The sequence below is a fragment of the Sceloporus occidentalis genome, unplaced genomic scaffold (assembly GCF_023333645.1).
Source record: "Sceloporus occidentalis isolate IW3139 unplaced genomic scaffold, rSceOcc1.0.p SCAF_1, whole genome shotgun sequence".
NCBI classification, from domain to species: Eukaryota; Metazoa; Chordata; class Lepidosauria; order Squamata; family Phrynosomatidae; genus Sceloporus; species Sceloporus occidentalis.
The window spans coordinates 105,191,860-105,207,391 of NW_028316981.1; the positions used below are offsets into that span (position 1 = coordinate 105,191,860).

At 39.1% G+C, this 15,532-nt stretch overlaps 1 protein-coding gene across 8 annotated transcripts in view; it reads left to right on the forward strand.

Annotated features, from left to right (window-relative positions):
* Positions 1 to 15,532, forward strand: part of LOC149321921 (uncharacterized) — a 174,801-nt gene that overhangs the window by 32,867 nt on the left and 126,402 nt on the right. For all 8 annotated transcript variants that reach the window (XR_016281860.1, XM_089531403.1, XM_089531422.1 and 5 more), the window contains exons 12-15: positions 2,248 to 2,411; positions 6,245 to 6,357; positions 10,871 to 10,983; positions 11,711 to 11,920. Coding sequence is in view for 7 of the 8 variants with exons in the window: in XM_089531403.1 (XP_089387529.1) it covers positions 2,248 to 2,411; positions 6,245 to 6,357; positions 10,871 to 10,983; positions 11,711 to 11,920 (600 nt within the window). In the remaining variant the exon portion in view is untranslated. The remainder of the gene's footprint in view (positions 1 to 2,247; positions 2,412 to 6,244; positions 6,358 to 10,870; positions 10,984 to 11,710; positions 11,921 to 15,532) is intronic.

Here is a 15,532-nt window from a genome sequence, read left to right on the forward strand (position 1 = left end):
CCCCCCCCCCCACCTCTCTTGGCCATTTGCTGGCAGGTGCGTAACGGGGTGCAATAGAGAGTCATCCCACTTAGTTCCTATAGCTTGACACAGTGCACTCAAGGATGACATCAGATTCAGAACCAAAATCTTCTTAATAATATAATTATACATATTTAGGCATGAAATACATTTTTTTTAAAAAAATGCTCTGATGGTAACTGATATACTGGCAATTACATTTCTCTATAATTAAACTAAAAGTCACAGGAAGACCCTGTTCCTGTGCTTAAACATATTTACATTCGTTTCTAGAATGTATGATAACTTCCCTGACATGAATATTCACTAAGCTTTCATTCACTTAATAAGCTTTAATTCATTTTAAAAGAGCCACTTGGTCTAGAGCAGTGGTTCTTAACCTTTTCTTTATCAGGAACCCTGTAACAGTGGGAGTCCTCCCCATTGTCTGATAATCTTCTTCCTAGGTAACAAAGGGATAAATGTGTGAGGAGGTAAAGTTGCATTGTAATGAGGCTGAGTATCACAGAAATGATGAGATAGCAATTGCCAATAAGATGTCCAGACTGGCAGAAGCACAAGGGAAGCTTTGAGATTTTTCTCAACAGAGGTTATAAAAACCCTTAAAAAGACCATGAGGGGTTCTTTAACAAAGGGAGCTTGGGGGATGGACACTCTTGACCCCCCAGGAAGCTGGACAAGACTCAACAAAAGGGTCCAGACTCAGCCATGAACATCAAGGACTACAAACCTATCAGATCTGTAAATACAATAGGAGAATGTATTAGCTAGTCTTGTCAGGTTTTGGTTATTTTTCCTAGTTTGGCTGAAATGGCCTAATCTGTATCTAACCTGTAACTTTCAATCAGTGCCTGAAGGACAAGATGGTTCTTCATATGAAGAGATGCCCCGTTGATGTGAAGCTCCTTACATGGAATGAAACCTTTTCCTTTAAAAGTACTGCTATTTCTCCTGTTCCTCTTTCACGTGTCTTGGCTCGGTATTCATCTCCTCACCAAGGATGGGGAGGAGAGGAGGAAAGTCTTTGCAGCTTCAGAAAGTACCCCAAAGTAACTTACTACTGTGTTATTAGAGAAAAGGAGGGCCAATTCAGTAGGTGGTGGAAGCTTAGTTCATTTAAGATGGTCTCAAGGGGTCCTATCCAGCTAAGGCAGAAGCAGGAGGGGGGAAAGAGACCCCTCACAGATCCTCTAAATATCTTTTGTTACCACAGACCCCAAAGACCTAATTCAAGATTTAAAAGAGCAGCAGCAGCAACAACAACAACAATAATAACTGAACACTGAACCATTAATAATTGCACCATCCATTAAATCTTTACTCAGAGGTGCTAGAGGGAAGACTTTTCTCCTGTTTCATCCCATCAGTTTGCAGCTAGAATGGATGGAACAGCACTGCAGAAAACCACCCAGCCAGCCCTTGCCTTGGCTCTTGTCACTTGGGTGCTTTGCTGTGGGGAGGTGGTGGGTTGAGCAGTCTTCAACCCTTCTAGCTTTCATGTACCCTCTATAATGACAGCCCCCTAGTAGTCCATGGACCACAAGATAAGAACCAGTGGTCTAGAGTCTTGGTAAACATGCATATTCCAAAAGCATCCCAAGGAAGGAAGGGGGAGTTAGCTCTCCCTAAATTTTGAAGTGAAATCTATTTCTCAGTAAAGAGTACAAGACTTTCCTTTGACTCTTAAAATGAGTTTAACGAAAACAAGTTGTGGCATCTTACTTGAAGAGGGGATTGGGAATCCATATTGATATCCTCTTATCTCCCCCCCCCCCCCCCGAGAGTTGGAGATACAGTGTTCACAACAATACTTTAATATCAAATATAAAATGAAAATATGACAAAATAATTTAGAAATCCTGATCTGTGTCACATAGATTATAGCTCTTGTGTGCTTTCAGGTCACCTCTGATTTCTTACAAAACTATCATAGAATTTTCTTGACAAGCTTTATTCAGAGGAGATTAGCCATTGCCTTCCTCTAAGCCAAGAGGGTATGAGTTGGCTGAGGCTACCCACTGGGTTTCCACATCTGAGTAGGGATTTGGCCCTGGTCTCCCAGAGTCCTACCCCAATACTCAAACCACTACACCACACTGGCTCCCTATAACTATCATAGGACATATTAATATTTGGTGATATAGAGAGATACATCTCACTTGATCTAATGACTGTATAAACAGTACATTTCATTATATAATTAAAATATTTTTCTCTTGCTTCCAGGCATCAGGCATCCAAAATGTCCTCACAATGCCCCATGGTGGTATTATGATGGACATTGTTACTATTTTGAAAAGGAAATGAAGGGGCCACATGCATGGGCAAATCTACAGTGTTCCTATTATAAAGATGGTAAACTTGCTAGGATTGACAGTGCAAAAGAGAAGGTATTGTGCATGAGCAAAGGGATTATTTGGGGGCAGTGCCAAGTTATGTTTGGGAAAGTTTATAAGCTTTGGTTATTTTCTGTTTTCAAGAAAGGGTGTCAGAGATACTTTGAAAAGCAATCACCACCACTGTTCAGCAATAGCAATAGCAAGTACATTTCTATTCCACTTATCAGTACACTTAAGCACTCCCTAAGCGGTTTACAAAGTGTAAATCTGGATGCTCATTTTAGGACTTCGGAAGAATGCAAGCCTGAGTTGAGCTTGAGCCCTTTTGCTGGTATTGAACTCGCAACCTTATGGTTTGTGAGTGAGTGGCTGCAATACAGGCATTTAGCTACTGTGCCACCGGGGCTCCAGGGTTCAGTTCAAAATTATGTGTAGTAAGGGATGCCAGTGTTACTACAGAAGATGGTTTTTGTTTTTTCAGCTAATCTACTCTCTAATAATAGGATTTTCTTGGCAAGTTTATTCAAGGGGGAGGGGTCACCATGGCTACTCTCTGAGGCTCAGAGAGTGTGACTTGCCAAAGGTCACCCAGTGGGTTTTTATGCTCGATTGGGGAATTGAACCTTGGAGAGTCCTAGTTTAATGTTAAAACCACTACACCACATTGGCTCTGGATTGCCTTAGGATCACCATAAATCAACAATGACTTGGAGGCACACAACAACAACAGCAACAACAACTCCTCTCTAATTATGAGCTTAATGATATTTGAATCCTACAGACAGCGCTACCTATTCCATTTTAAAAATGGTTGATGGAATTGTGCCAAGGTCCCAGTAGTAGCCCTTAGATGACATGCACAGTACATGTAAGACATTAACTCTATTCTGAATTATATATAAACAAATCCTTTGACTAAAAGAAGGTAAATTATATGGAGAAGAAAAGAAAAGATTACTTTTTATAAACTTAGTTTATAAACTTACACAATGCTACCTGTACTTGTCTTCTGCTATTCCTGAATCTCATCATCTAGCACTTCTTGCTTCATTTTGTATTGTCTCCCATAGAGTTTTCTTGGTATTAGACATTCAGCAGTGGTTTACTAGTGTTTCTTTCTGTGCAGTACTAACAGGAGTCAGCTGTGGTGCCACTGCCTTGCCTCTGAGAGATGTTCTGCCAATATAAACTTCTATTACTGCTGCTGTGTTTGGGGCGTGCAATGTCTAAACACCATGCCCCGGATGCACCCCAATGCTAGCACTTTTTACCTGTCTGTTTCAGGCCATAGTTAATCTTTAAAAGATAAATGAATTATTAAAAGTCATTACATATATAATTAGAGTCTAATGATTCAAGAACTAATGAATCCCTAGAAAAAACTGATTTAGCAAAATTCTTTTGGACATATATATTTTAAAGCCAGCATAATTCTCCTGATTAACCGCAGAAAGCCATTAAAAACCTAAAACCAAATAAGATTAGATGATTATAATTCCCCCCCCCCCCCAAAATGTTTTAAGAGCAAATTTCTCCTTAGATACTCATCTGGCAATTAAGATTGTACTAATTTTAAATTTACATCAATACACAAAAGAAGTGGACTCATAACATTCCATTATTTTACCATACCATGATGCAAAATTATTCATTAGTTAGTAGATTGATTAGGCACTCCTGAACAAAGTGCAATACAGCACACAGGTACATTTTAGACTGCTTTCTGTTGCCATTTGTTACATTGAAATGGTCTTATTAATTTAAAACGTGCAAGAAAGTTGAGATGCGGTACTCTTTCTTTAAAATGTCATGCTAGCTTTGTACTCAACAACAGGAAATAATATATACTCATGATTACAACTTATTTCCCATTAACATCTGCAAGAGAAAAAACAGTTTGCATCCTATCTACATTGTTCATTGCAGCAGAGTAAGAGGCTGGTGAATTAAGAACACAACAATTATTTCAGACACAAGATGCCCTCTGTGAGAAGACTGAGTTGCTACCCATTTTGTTTTAGAAGGTTGGGGTACACTAAGCAGAGCATCTGAAGATGGCCTAAATAGCTGGACAAATTCACATAGAAGCAAGTATTTTGGGCCCTCAACATGTGCTGGAGTTTGGGATGCAGGACCCCTGTGAAAGTGGGAAAAATTTGCAGGTCCTCCAGTTCAACTCTGTGGTCAACAGCACAACATCTGGTGAAAGTTTGTCATAGGACCTAGAGATTCCTTTGTTGTTGTTAACTGCCCTTGAGTTGATCTTGACTGACGGTGACCCTGTGGATGAGACAGCTCCAAGATTCCCTATCCTCCACTGCTCTACTTAGTTCCTGTAAATTCATGCCTGTGACCTCCTTCAAAGAGTCCAACCATCTAGCATGCTATCTTTCTCTTTTTCTATTTCCTGCCACCTTTCCTAGCATTGTTTTTTTTTCCCAGTGAGTTGTGCCTTCTCATGATGTGACCAAAGTACGACAGTCTCAGTTTAGTCATCTTGGCTTCCAGGGAAATTTCCAACTTGATCTGCTCTAGGACCCAGTTTGTCTTTTGGTTGTCCACAGAATCATTAGTATTGTTCTCCAGCACCACATCTCAAATGAATTTATTTTTTTCCTATCTGCCTTCAGCTCTCACATCCATACATGCTAAAAGGGAATACAGTGGCTTGTATGATTCTAATTTTCATGCTCAATTATATATCTTTGCATTTTGGGATCTTTCCTAGTTCTTGCATAGTTGCCCTCCCCATTCTTAGTCTTCTTCTGATTTCTTGGCTACAGTCGCAATCTGGTCAATGTTTGATCCCAAGTATGAAAATTCTTTTGCTACTTCTGTTTCCTTATTGTCTAAGTTGAATTTGTGTAGGCTTTCTGTGGTCATTATTTTTGTTTTCATTATGTTCAACAATAAGTCTGCCTTTGCACTTTCTTCTTTGACCTTCCTTAGTAGGTGTTCCAGGCCTATGATGTTTTCTGCTAGTAGTATGGTGTCATCTGTACTGTGTATCATTGGCGCACTGTGACAAGTCCATGACACAACCATGGCACCTGGTCATGCGGATGTGGCACCGCGCTTGTGTCATGCATGCGCGCGCCATATGGATGGCACTATGTAAAGATGGAGCCATATATACGTGTTAGGATTCTGGAGTGTGCAGATGCTGTGAGCTCTGGAACCCTAAAATTGGCTCCAGGCCACCGCAAACCATCGGTCTGTACTGGGCCTAAGATTAATCTTACCCCTCTTGCTTAAGTTTCCTGGTAGATCATTCAGTTGATACTTGGTGTACCTGTTAAACAAGAAAAATATAACAGAAACAGTGGCAAAATTCTTCCTCTCTGCTGCTAAAATTTGTAAGACTGACGCACCCTCAGCAATTAGCCCTGTCTAATGTCTACTAAGTACTCATACAAATATCCATCTGTTCTTGTCTCATGCAGTCATGTAACATCTAATGTGTCTGTAAATGATTTTTATATATATATATATATATAAATACATTTATATATGCTAAGCCACTATAGTAGGATTGTAAGCACGTCTGTTATGAATATTTGTTCCTATAGTGTTATTTTAACATTTAAATATTATTTACAATATGTATACTATGAACATTCATTTTATGCTGTTATTTTAACATGTTTCATATATATTTTGTGTTGTCTAATGGCCTGTTGGCTGAAATAAAGGTACTGTTGCTGTTGTTGTTAGTTTGTTTTTGGTCAGGTTAAAATAAGCTGAATTCCATGTCGACTCTCACCAACCAGCAGTATCTTTTGTTTTATTTTTTCTTGATTGAGGTACAGTAGCCTGGCCCTCATTTTATGTTCTAAACATCTATTCAGCCCTCAGAAAAGTTTTAAAAAGACATATTTTTGTAGGACTGGCTTGGTGATATGTTGGAAACTGAGAGCTGGATTGGTTTGCTGAAAGGAGGAAGTGCATGGAAATGGAGTGGTGACAGTAATGATATTGACCCCACAAAATACACTTGGTAAGTATTCAATTCCAACAATTCCAGTAAGCATATAATTCATATATTTTTACTTAGAGAAAGAAAGGGGGGGGGGAACCCCAGCTCTGTTTCTGAATGAGCTGGAGAAAAGTAACTCTTATTTGCAGTATGGAGAGAAACATAATATATATTAGTGTTTTTTCTTACTGTACAGCAGCTGGTTTAATGCTACAGAATGCCTTTTAAAATGGTATTTGCTTTTGTTCAATGTGAAGATAATTAAATAAAGGCTCTCAAATATTCTGTTTAATAAACTCATTATGTATGGTTTGTCTTTGATACTGTCTTTTGAAAGAGGACAGATATGAAAGTGAGAAAAGATCGTAGTCACAATTGCAAGAAACCCCGTCACTTGTGCTTAGGAGCAAATAGAGTTCTCAAACCCATAGATGTGAGATTGAACAGGAGCCATAGTTCGTACCAATAATAGGAGGAAAATTGGTGAGAGAGATGAAATAAATATTTTATTAACCTAACCCATTTCAAAATTCACTTCTTAGAGTTAGTACAAATAAGAAGAATTAGCATTTTTCTATAAAACTAGCAAAAATGTCCATTGTCATGGATTTATGCCAAAGATGGCACACCAAGTTGCACAGCACATACTGTTCACATTTCATCTGATATGGGAAGCCCCTGAGAGAGAAGTCTGTCCACTCAGTGTCCCTTGGGAGGCCCATTCCACAGCAGTGAAGGAGGGGTGCCCTATGACACATTGTACCTTCCCCTATCTCCCCTATCATCTGCAGGCCTATCCTCTCATTAAAGAAATCAGCTTGTGACCATGTCCCCTAGTGAAAATGCCTCAAGCATTGTAGGGATTTAAAGGTCAAAGGTCAAAATTATCACTTTGAATTCCTTCCTGAACTAGGTCCATTGAGATTCAGAACCTCTGGGAAGAGAAAACCACTGTGGTTCCTGTAGTGCAGTGCTTCTCAATTATTTTCTGTCATGCCCCCCCTAGGAAGAAGAAAACATTTCGCGCCCCCCGCACGACTGTAAATAGTATCATTTGTCTATAAAATTGTTATTTGCCGAGGTCGAACAAGTCCCCCTTTACGGAGCCTTGCGCCCCCCCCGGGGGGCGTGCCCCACTATTTGAGAAGTACTGCTGTAGTGATAGGTGCTCTAGGAGCAGTTCCAAATGGACTGACAAAACATCTGAATGAAATTGGCATACATACATTACAAATATTTCAGTCAATGACCAATAAAAAGGGAGCAAAATAGGACAAATAAAATGCAATGCATACATCAAAATACAATATTAAAAAAGAGCCAAAAACAAAATTAACTGTAAAATACTTGTGTTACAATAATCTAAAAGAAGAAAAAAACCAAACCCCCAATACAAAATGATAATACCTTTAATATTAAGATAACATCCTATGCCGACAAAGTATTGCTGCTGCACAAAAACTAGCACAGATAACATCACAATAGCACAATTACAAAAGTGACACTGCTTGGAATGTGACTCATTGTCCAACAATACCTGATCCATAAATGTTTGGATAGAATCTGAATCATTGATGGTCCCAAACTCCAGTATGCTGTGAAACTGATACTTAAAAAGGTATATAAGAGCAATGAGAAAGAAGGATGAATGTTTAAAAAATAGTTTGTAACATGTATATAAACACAGTTGGGGTTCAATTCATGTTGAGGCTGTGCATCTGTACTTGTAATGTAAACTGATATTGGTATAAATGGGGAAGCCAGTTCCATAGGGAATAATAAGCAACACAACACGGGAAATGTTCAGGTTTTCCAGCATTTAAACAATTGTTTAGGGCCATTTCAAATAGACTTTTTTTTGCTTTTGCAAAGAATTTCAGATAAAGATGTTTCTTTTCAATTGATGGAAGATACATTGATGCACTGATGGCCAAAGAGCTGCCATTATGATTTTGCACAAGCACAGATTCTGCAGATTCGGCACAGATGCTTTTCAGAGTTCAGTAAGATATAGCATCTGTGATACCGCTAGCACCATAATGGCTCAGGAGGCCATGGTTTCCCTTACTAGTACAAATGTCAGTGAAACCTCTGTGGAGGTTGCCAAAATGTCCAAACCTATTAGGTCAGGGAACAGTAAATTATTTGGATTGGGAATGACTAGACCTAACTGCTTGGGTTTTGGAAAGAGTGCCTTAGAATTGTAGAGTTATTCATCAGACACACCTGTACTAAAAAGCATGCAATTGCTCCCTAGTATGTATAAAAAGCTTTAAAAACAGGCATTTTAATTTGCCTAATTCTAATATTTTCCATGACTACACAATTTCATATCTTCGGTAGCTTATTGTTAATTATCTCAGTAACTGAGAATATGATCCACAGCATAGAGAAGGGAATGGCAGAGCCATGCAAATTTAGCCAAAGGAAAACAGATTAATTACAGTGAAGGTAATTTCTAGTATAAGGATGCCCATAGATTTCAACAACTTATTCTACCCCATACTTGGCACAGAAAGCTGCTTTACAGAGAAAAAAAGGTGTATATTTTCAAGTGCTGAGGTCATTTTGTTTTGTACAAAAACGGTGAGAGGTTGTGAAGTAGTAGCTTTCCAACATGTTTATGCACAACATGATGTACAACAAGTATACACAGAATCATAGAATCATAAAGTTGGAAAAGACCACAAGGGCCATTCAGTCCAACCTCCTGTCATGCAGGAACTCTCAATGAAAGCATACTCAACAGATGGCCATCCAGCCTCTGTTTAAAGGAATAGGAGGCACTGCACTTCAGTGGTTCCATTCCTTCCTCTCGAGCAGATTCCAGAGGGTGGTGCTCGGGGACAGTTGCTCGGCAAGGAAGGAGCTTAATTGTGGCGTCCCACAAGGCGGCATTCTGTTCCCCGATGCTTTTCAACATTTACATGAAACCGCTTGGAGAGATCATCCGGAGGCATGGGGGCGGGGTGTTATCAGTACGCTGATGACACCCAGAGATATTTCTCCATGTCTCAGTTTTGAGCTTTGACCTCAGATGGCGTCTCGCCTCTCAATGACTGTCTTAAGGCAGTAATGGATTGGATGAGGGAAAACAAATTGAAGCTGAATCCAGACAAAATGGAAGTACTTACGGTATCGGCTCCGAACCCAGGCATCGGGATACAACCTCCAGTCCTAGAAGGGGTCACACTCTCCTCAAAGGACTGTGTTCACAGTCTGGGGGTGCTCCTAGATTCGTTGCTTCACATGACAAATCAGGTGAATGCGATGTTCAGAAGTGCCTGTTATCAGCTTCAGCTGATACGCCAGTTGCGCCCTTTCCTGGAAGTCAGGGAACTTGAGACTGTAGTACATGTGCTGGTAACCTCACATCTTGATTTCTACAATACACTCTACATGGGGCTACCCTCGTGCTTGGTCCGGAAACTTCAATTAATTCAGAACATGGCAGCCCGATTGGTCTCCGGTACATCCAGAAGAGACCATATAACACCAATCTTAAGATCACTCCACTGGCTGCCCATCAGTTTCCGGGCCCAGTACAAGGTGTTGGTTATTACCTTTGAAGCCCTAAATGGCTTGGGTCCAACCTATCTTCGGGACCACCTCCTTCCATATAATCCTCCCCGCACACTTAGATCTTCAGGGAAAAATTTGTTACAGCCTTGGACAAGGCTGTCTATGACCTCCCAGAGGACCTTCTCAGTTATTGCGCTCAGACTGTGGAATGGCCTGCCGGACGAGATTCGTCATATTACCACTCTAAACAGCTTTAAAAAAAGCTATAAAGATGGATCTCTTCCGGCAGGCCTTTCCTGAATAGTTCTCCGGCTATCAGAAGGAAAATCTAATTGCTGACCTCTGACTTCAACACAGTTATTGTATTGTTTTTTTGTGAGTTTTTCAGGTTATGTGGCCATGTTCCAGAAAAGTTTTCTGGAACCTGGCCACATAGCCCAAAAAAACCCACAAAAAACTATGGATGCTGGCCATGAAAACCTTCGACTTTACAGTTGTATTGTTTTTAAGCATGTTTTACATTTTAAATTCTACATTGTTTAATTGTATTTGGGGGGGGGGGGTGAGGGTTCAGACTGTATATTTTAATCTTGTAAGCTGCCCCAATTGCATTTTGTAGAGAGGCGGGATATAAAATTTTATTATTATTTATTATTAAGGACTTCCAATGAGGGAAGTTTTCTTATAGTTCTCCAGGCAATGAGAGAGGTGATTTTGTGACCAATTTGGTTTCCATAAATAAAGTGAGAAGCCCATATTTTCTTCTCTAAGTTGTGTGTGTACTTTCAGAAGGTGAGCTTGAAGTGGAAGTTCTGATGTTCTGCTTAATCCAAGGAAGCCAATTTTGCTCCTGGAGTTTTGCTGCTAATACTGGAGTTTTGAGCAGATTGACAGGCCTTTTTTGGCTTGGCCAGCAAACCATCACTAAACACTCTAATTTTTAAATGCATATCTTATAAAGAGATTAACTATAGTTTTGCTAAAATCACTTTGTTTTTATACTCATAAACAGGCTATGGGATTTTCCTTTGACAGCAAATGGATGTGCTCTGATGGTGGGAAAAGGAAGACTTCAAGCATTGCCTTGCAGGGAACATTATTCCTATATTTGTGAGAAAGAAATAGGTATTACTAAGAAGAACTGCTTGGTTTGTGTAACATGCAAGTTGTATATACCATCTTATGTATACCAGGCAGTGTGGCAGTTTGAGCATTCTGCTACTATCCAGTCACATGCATTACAGGACTATTTTGTTTCTTTTTCTCCCTGAAACAGGTGATAAAGATGAATTTGAGATCCTGTGAAATGTTTAATACCATATCTGCTTTCACCCAATAAATTCCATAGAAAGAGAGCAGTGCTACTAGGTCAAACCCGTAATAGATGTTATAGCTATGGCTCCTCAGTAGACATCTGTGTCAAACAAGAAGCTTTGCTTCAATCTAATTTGTTTAAAGTGAAACGAAACAAAAATGTTACAATCTCAAATTGATAAAAGTATCTGGAATGGGGAAGGGAATATGTGAGTAAGTGACTTGATGAAAGACATCAAGAAATGTAACCTTTTAAAAATAAAAGGCTTTGTTATGGTTTTTGTGGACTTCCTTAAAATGCAGTTCCAAAGGTTATTAGATGCTGAATACAAAAACTGTTAAAGTAAATGGATAAAATTATCTTAGGAGAATTTTTAAATTTCCTGTATCCTCAAGGAACTCTGGTTCTGCATTTAGTGTAATTGTAGTGTATAAATTAATATATGGCTAAATTTCCTTTTCTTTACCTTTTGTCAGTAATTCACAATGATTGTTTCCAATAATCTTGTAACAAAATTATTGTTTTGTTTTCTAAAAGCTGGTCTTGACCTTTTCATTGATTATCCTGGGAAGATATTGCTTGCTGTTTATCCACTGGCTATGTATAAAAATCTTGATGAAGCAAGATTCAATTGTTTATTAAGAGAGAACTGTACTGGAATAAGTAGTTGGCCAAATGCACATTTTCTTGTCAGAGGAATGGAAATGGTGTCAGGTGCAGCTCATCACATTTTTCGCCTAAAAACAAGTAAGAATTCATTATTATTTTATGGTGGGTAGGGAGAAGAGGTTCAAGGAGAGTGAGATGGATAGGGAACTTGCGATGGGCTGGATTTTGTATTAGATCCAGGGGCTTGAAATTTCTCTCTCCATCTTTAAATTGTTACCCATATGTTACAATGATATTATGCATTTGTATATAAAATTGTTGCTTGGTTGATTATGAGATAAGTAGCTTTGGGAGTGGAGTGTTGAAGTGAATTGAGTGTTGAAGTGAATGCAGTTTGAGGAGATTTATATGAGGCAGTTGGTGAATGGCAGTAGAAATTTACAGCATTGAATGTAGAGGGGTGGTGTCCTGTTGGGGATAAATGTAATATAAATCATCATAGGAACCTTGGGGCCATTTTGACTGACCCTGTAGTTGGTGTCACACAAGGGGGAACTGGATGAAGTCCTTATATATGGCAGAGGTTGGGATCAGGGAAAGCCCTCACACAGAGTGTTTGCAGAGAACAGTGTGGAAGTCTTAACATTGGATGGATTAAGAAGAAAACCCATACATTTGGTCTCAGTGGTGAGATATGAGCATAGATCCGCACATTGGATGTAGGTGACAGTGGGATATAAGTAACAGTCACTCATACATGTGTATGAATAAGAAATTCTATCTTTTAAAATTCTTAATTTGCCATGCACTGTGTGACTTTCAGATTGTGTTATGCACAGCCCAGTTGTCTTTAGTGCTGATAAATTCCAGGGATGCATGTCTTGCCTAGGTTTAGTGTTCTTTTGAACTAACGAGATCACTGGAAGCTTTTTTAAATTTTTTAATTTTGTTAAAATACAATATTCTTTTGAAATTCATATTTGCCTCCTTTTTCCAACATCAGCTGCAAAGTTATTTTACATAAGTTGCAGCAGAGGAAAATGAAAACAAAACACTAAGTCGAGGCAGAAAAGGCTATTTTAACATTTATATGCCTACTATTCGGCCAGGTTATAATTACCTTTTCTCTCTTTTAATGTATACAGAAACGCTTAATTGCTCATGATATGATAGTTGTTCTGTAATATAGTCAATATAAACAACAAAAATGATAAATTTGTTTGCCTTTTCACACTTGCTTAGCTTCATCAGTGTAATATTTAGGCCACGTATTGTCTGTGGCTAATTATGCATGTAAAGAGCGTATTCTTATATTTATATTTATAAATTTCCCCTTTCAGATTAACTTAAACCCATAATTTATTAATTTTTCCCATTTTCTTTGAAATTGTTGTTCTGATTTGCCATTAACCATCATTGTTAGCTTATCCATTATCATAAGATCATTTAATTTAGCTGTCCATTCTTCAAGCATGTTAGCATTTTTCCCTTTCCAGAGTCTTCCATAGATTAAATGGGCTGCTGTTAAGAACAGCAAAAAGGGCTTTTTTGGGTATGTCCGCAGCAAAAGGAAGAAGAAGGAAATGGTAGGGCCACTGCGTGGAGAAGATGGCAAAATGCTAACAGGGGACAGAGAAAAGGTAGAATTCCTCAACACCTTCTTTGCCTTAGTCTTCTCACAAAAAGAAAAGGGTGCTCAACCTGAGGAAAATGGAACAGAGGACAGAATAGGGGAAATCCAGCACAGAATAAGTAAGGAGATAATACAGGAATATCTGGTTAATCTAAATGAATATAAATCTCCAGGACCAGATGAATTACATCCAAGGGTATTAAAAGAATTAGCAAATGTTATATCGGAGCCATTGACAATAATCTTTGAGAACTCCTGGAGAACAGAAGTCCCAGCAGACTGGAGGGGGGCAAACATTGACCCCATCTTCAAAAAGGGGATTAAAGAGGATCCCAATAATTATTGTCCAGTTAGTTTGACATCTATACCAGGAAAGATTCTAGAGCAGATCATTAAACAGAGAGTCTGTGAACATTTAGAAAGCAATGCCATAATCACAAGAAGTCATCAAGGTTTTCAGAGAAAGAAGTAATGCCAGACAAATCTAATCTAATCTCTCTCTCTCTCTCTCTCTCTCTCTCTCTCTCTCTCTCTCTCTCTTTGGTAAAATTACCAGCTTGTTATATGAAGGGAATGCTGTGGATATAGTATATCTTGATTTCAGTAAGACTTTTGACAGGGTTCCCCATGATATTCTTGCAAACAAGCTAGTGAAATGTGGGCTAGACAACGTAACTGTTACATGGATTTGTAACTGGTTGACTGGCCGAAGCCAAAGGGTGCACGATAATGGCTGTTTTTCATCCTGGAGAGAAGTGACCAGTGGGGTACCACAGGGCTCTATCCTGGGCCCAGTGCTATTCAACATCGTTATCAATGACTTGGATGACCTAATTGGGGGTAAACTTATCAAATTTACAGATGACACCAAATTAGGAGGAGTAGCTAATACTCCAGAGGACAGGATCAAAATTCAAAATGACCTGAATAGATAAGAAAGCTGGGCCAAAGCTAACAAAATGAATTTCAACACAGAGAAATGTAAGGAAAAATGAAATGAACAGATATAGGATGTGTGACACCTGGCTGAACGAGACTACGTGTGAAAGGGATCTGGGAGTTCAAGTAGACCACAGATTGAACATGAGTCAACAGTGTGATGCAGCAGCTAACAAGGCCAATGCAATTTTAGGCTGCATGAATAGAAGTATAGTGTCTAGATCAAGGAAAGTAATAGTGCCACTCTATTCTGCTCTGGTCAGGCCACACCTGGAGTACTGTGTCCAGTTCTGGGCTCCACAATTCAAAAAGGACATTGAGAAACTGGAGCATGTCCAAAGGAGGGCGACTAAAATGGTGAAGGGTCTGGAAACCATGCCCTATGAGGAACGACTTAGGGAGCTGGGGATGTTTAGCCTGGAGAAGAGAAGGTTAAGAGGTGATATGATAGCCCTGTTTAAATACTTGAAGGGATGTCATACTGAGGAGGGAGCTAACTTGTTTTCTGCTGCTCCAGAGATTAGGACCCGGAGCAATGGATGCAAGCAAGCTACGGGAAAAGAGATTCCACCACAACTTTAGGAGGAGCTTCCTGACAGTAAGGGCTGTTCGACAGTGGAACAAACTCCCTCGGAGTGCAGTGGAGTCTCCTTCCTTAGATGTCTTTAAACAGAGGCTGGATGGCTATCTGTCGGGGATGCTTTGATTGAGAGTTCCTGCATGGCAGGGGGTTGGACTGGATGGCCCTTGCAGTCTCTTCCAGTTCTATGATTCTATAAAGAAAAACACCTATCTCTTCTTGGTCTAATTTCCCCTTCAAATCTTCCATAATGTTTAATAAATAATGTTTTAGATTCATCTAGAAGCTAATTTGAAAAATATTATGGACTTTTATGTGGATCGCTTTCCAAAATTATGTTGCATCATTGCATACCCACCACATATGAAAGAGTGTAGTGTCATTCTTTCCGCATTTCCAGCAGTTATTTTCGTTATTATTTTTTCATCTTTGCCAGTTTATATGGTGATATATGCCATTTGTGGAGTAATTTGTAGTAGTTTTCTATCAGATGGGTGTTTTTAGTAAATTTTAAGGTTTTTTTTCTCATTTTTTCCCAGCTGTTAATGGGTATTTGAAATCCTATGTCCTGCATCCATTTTACCATACATTATTTTAA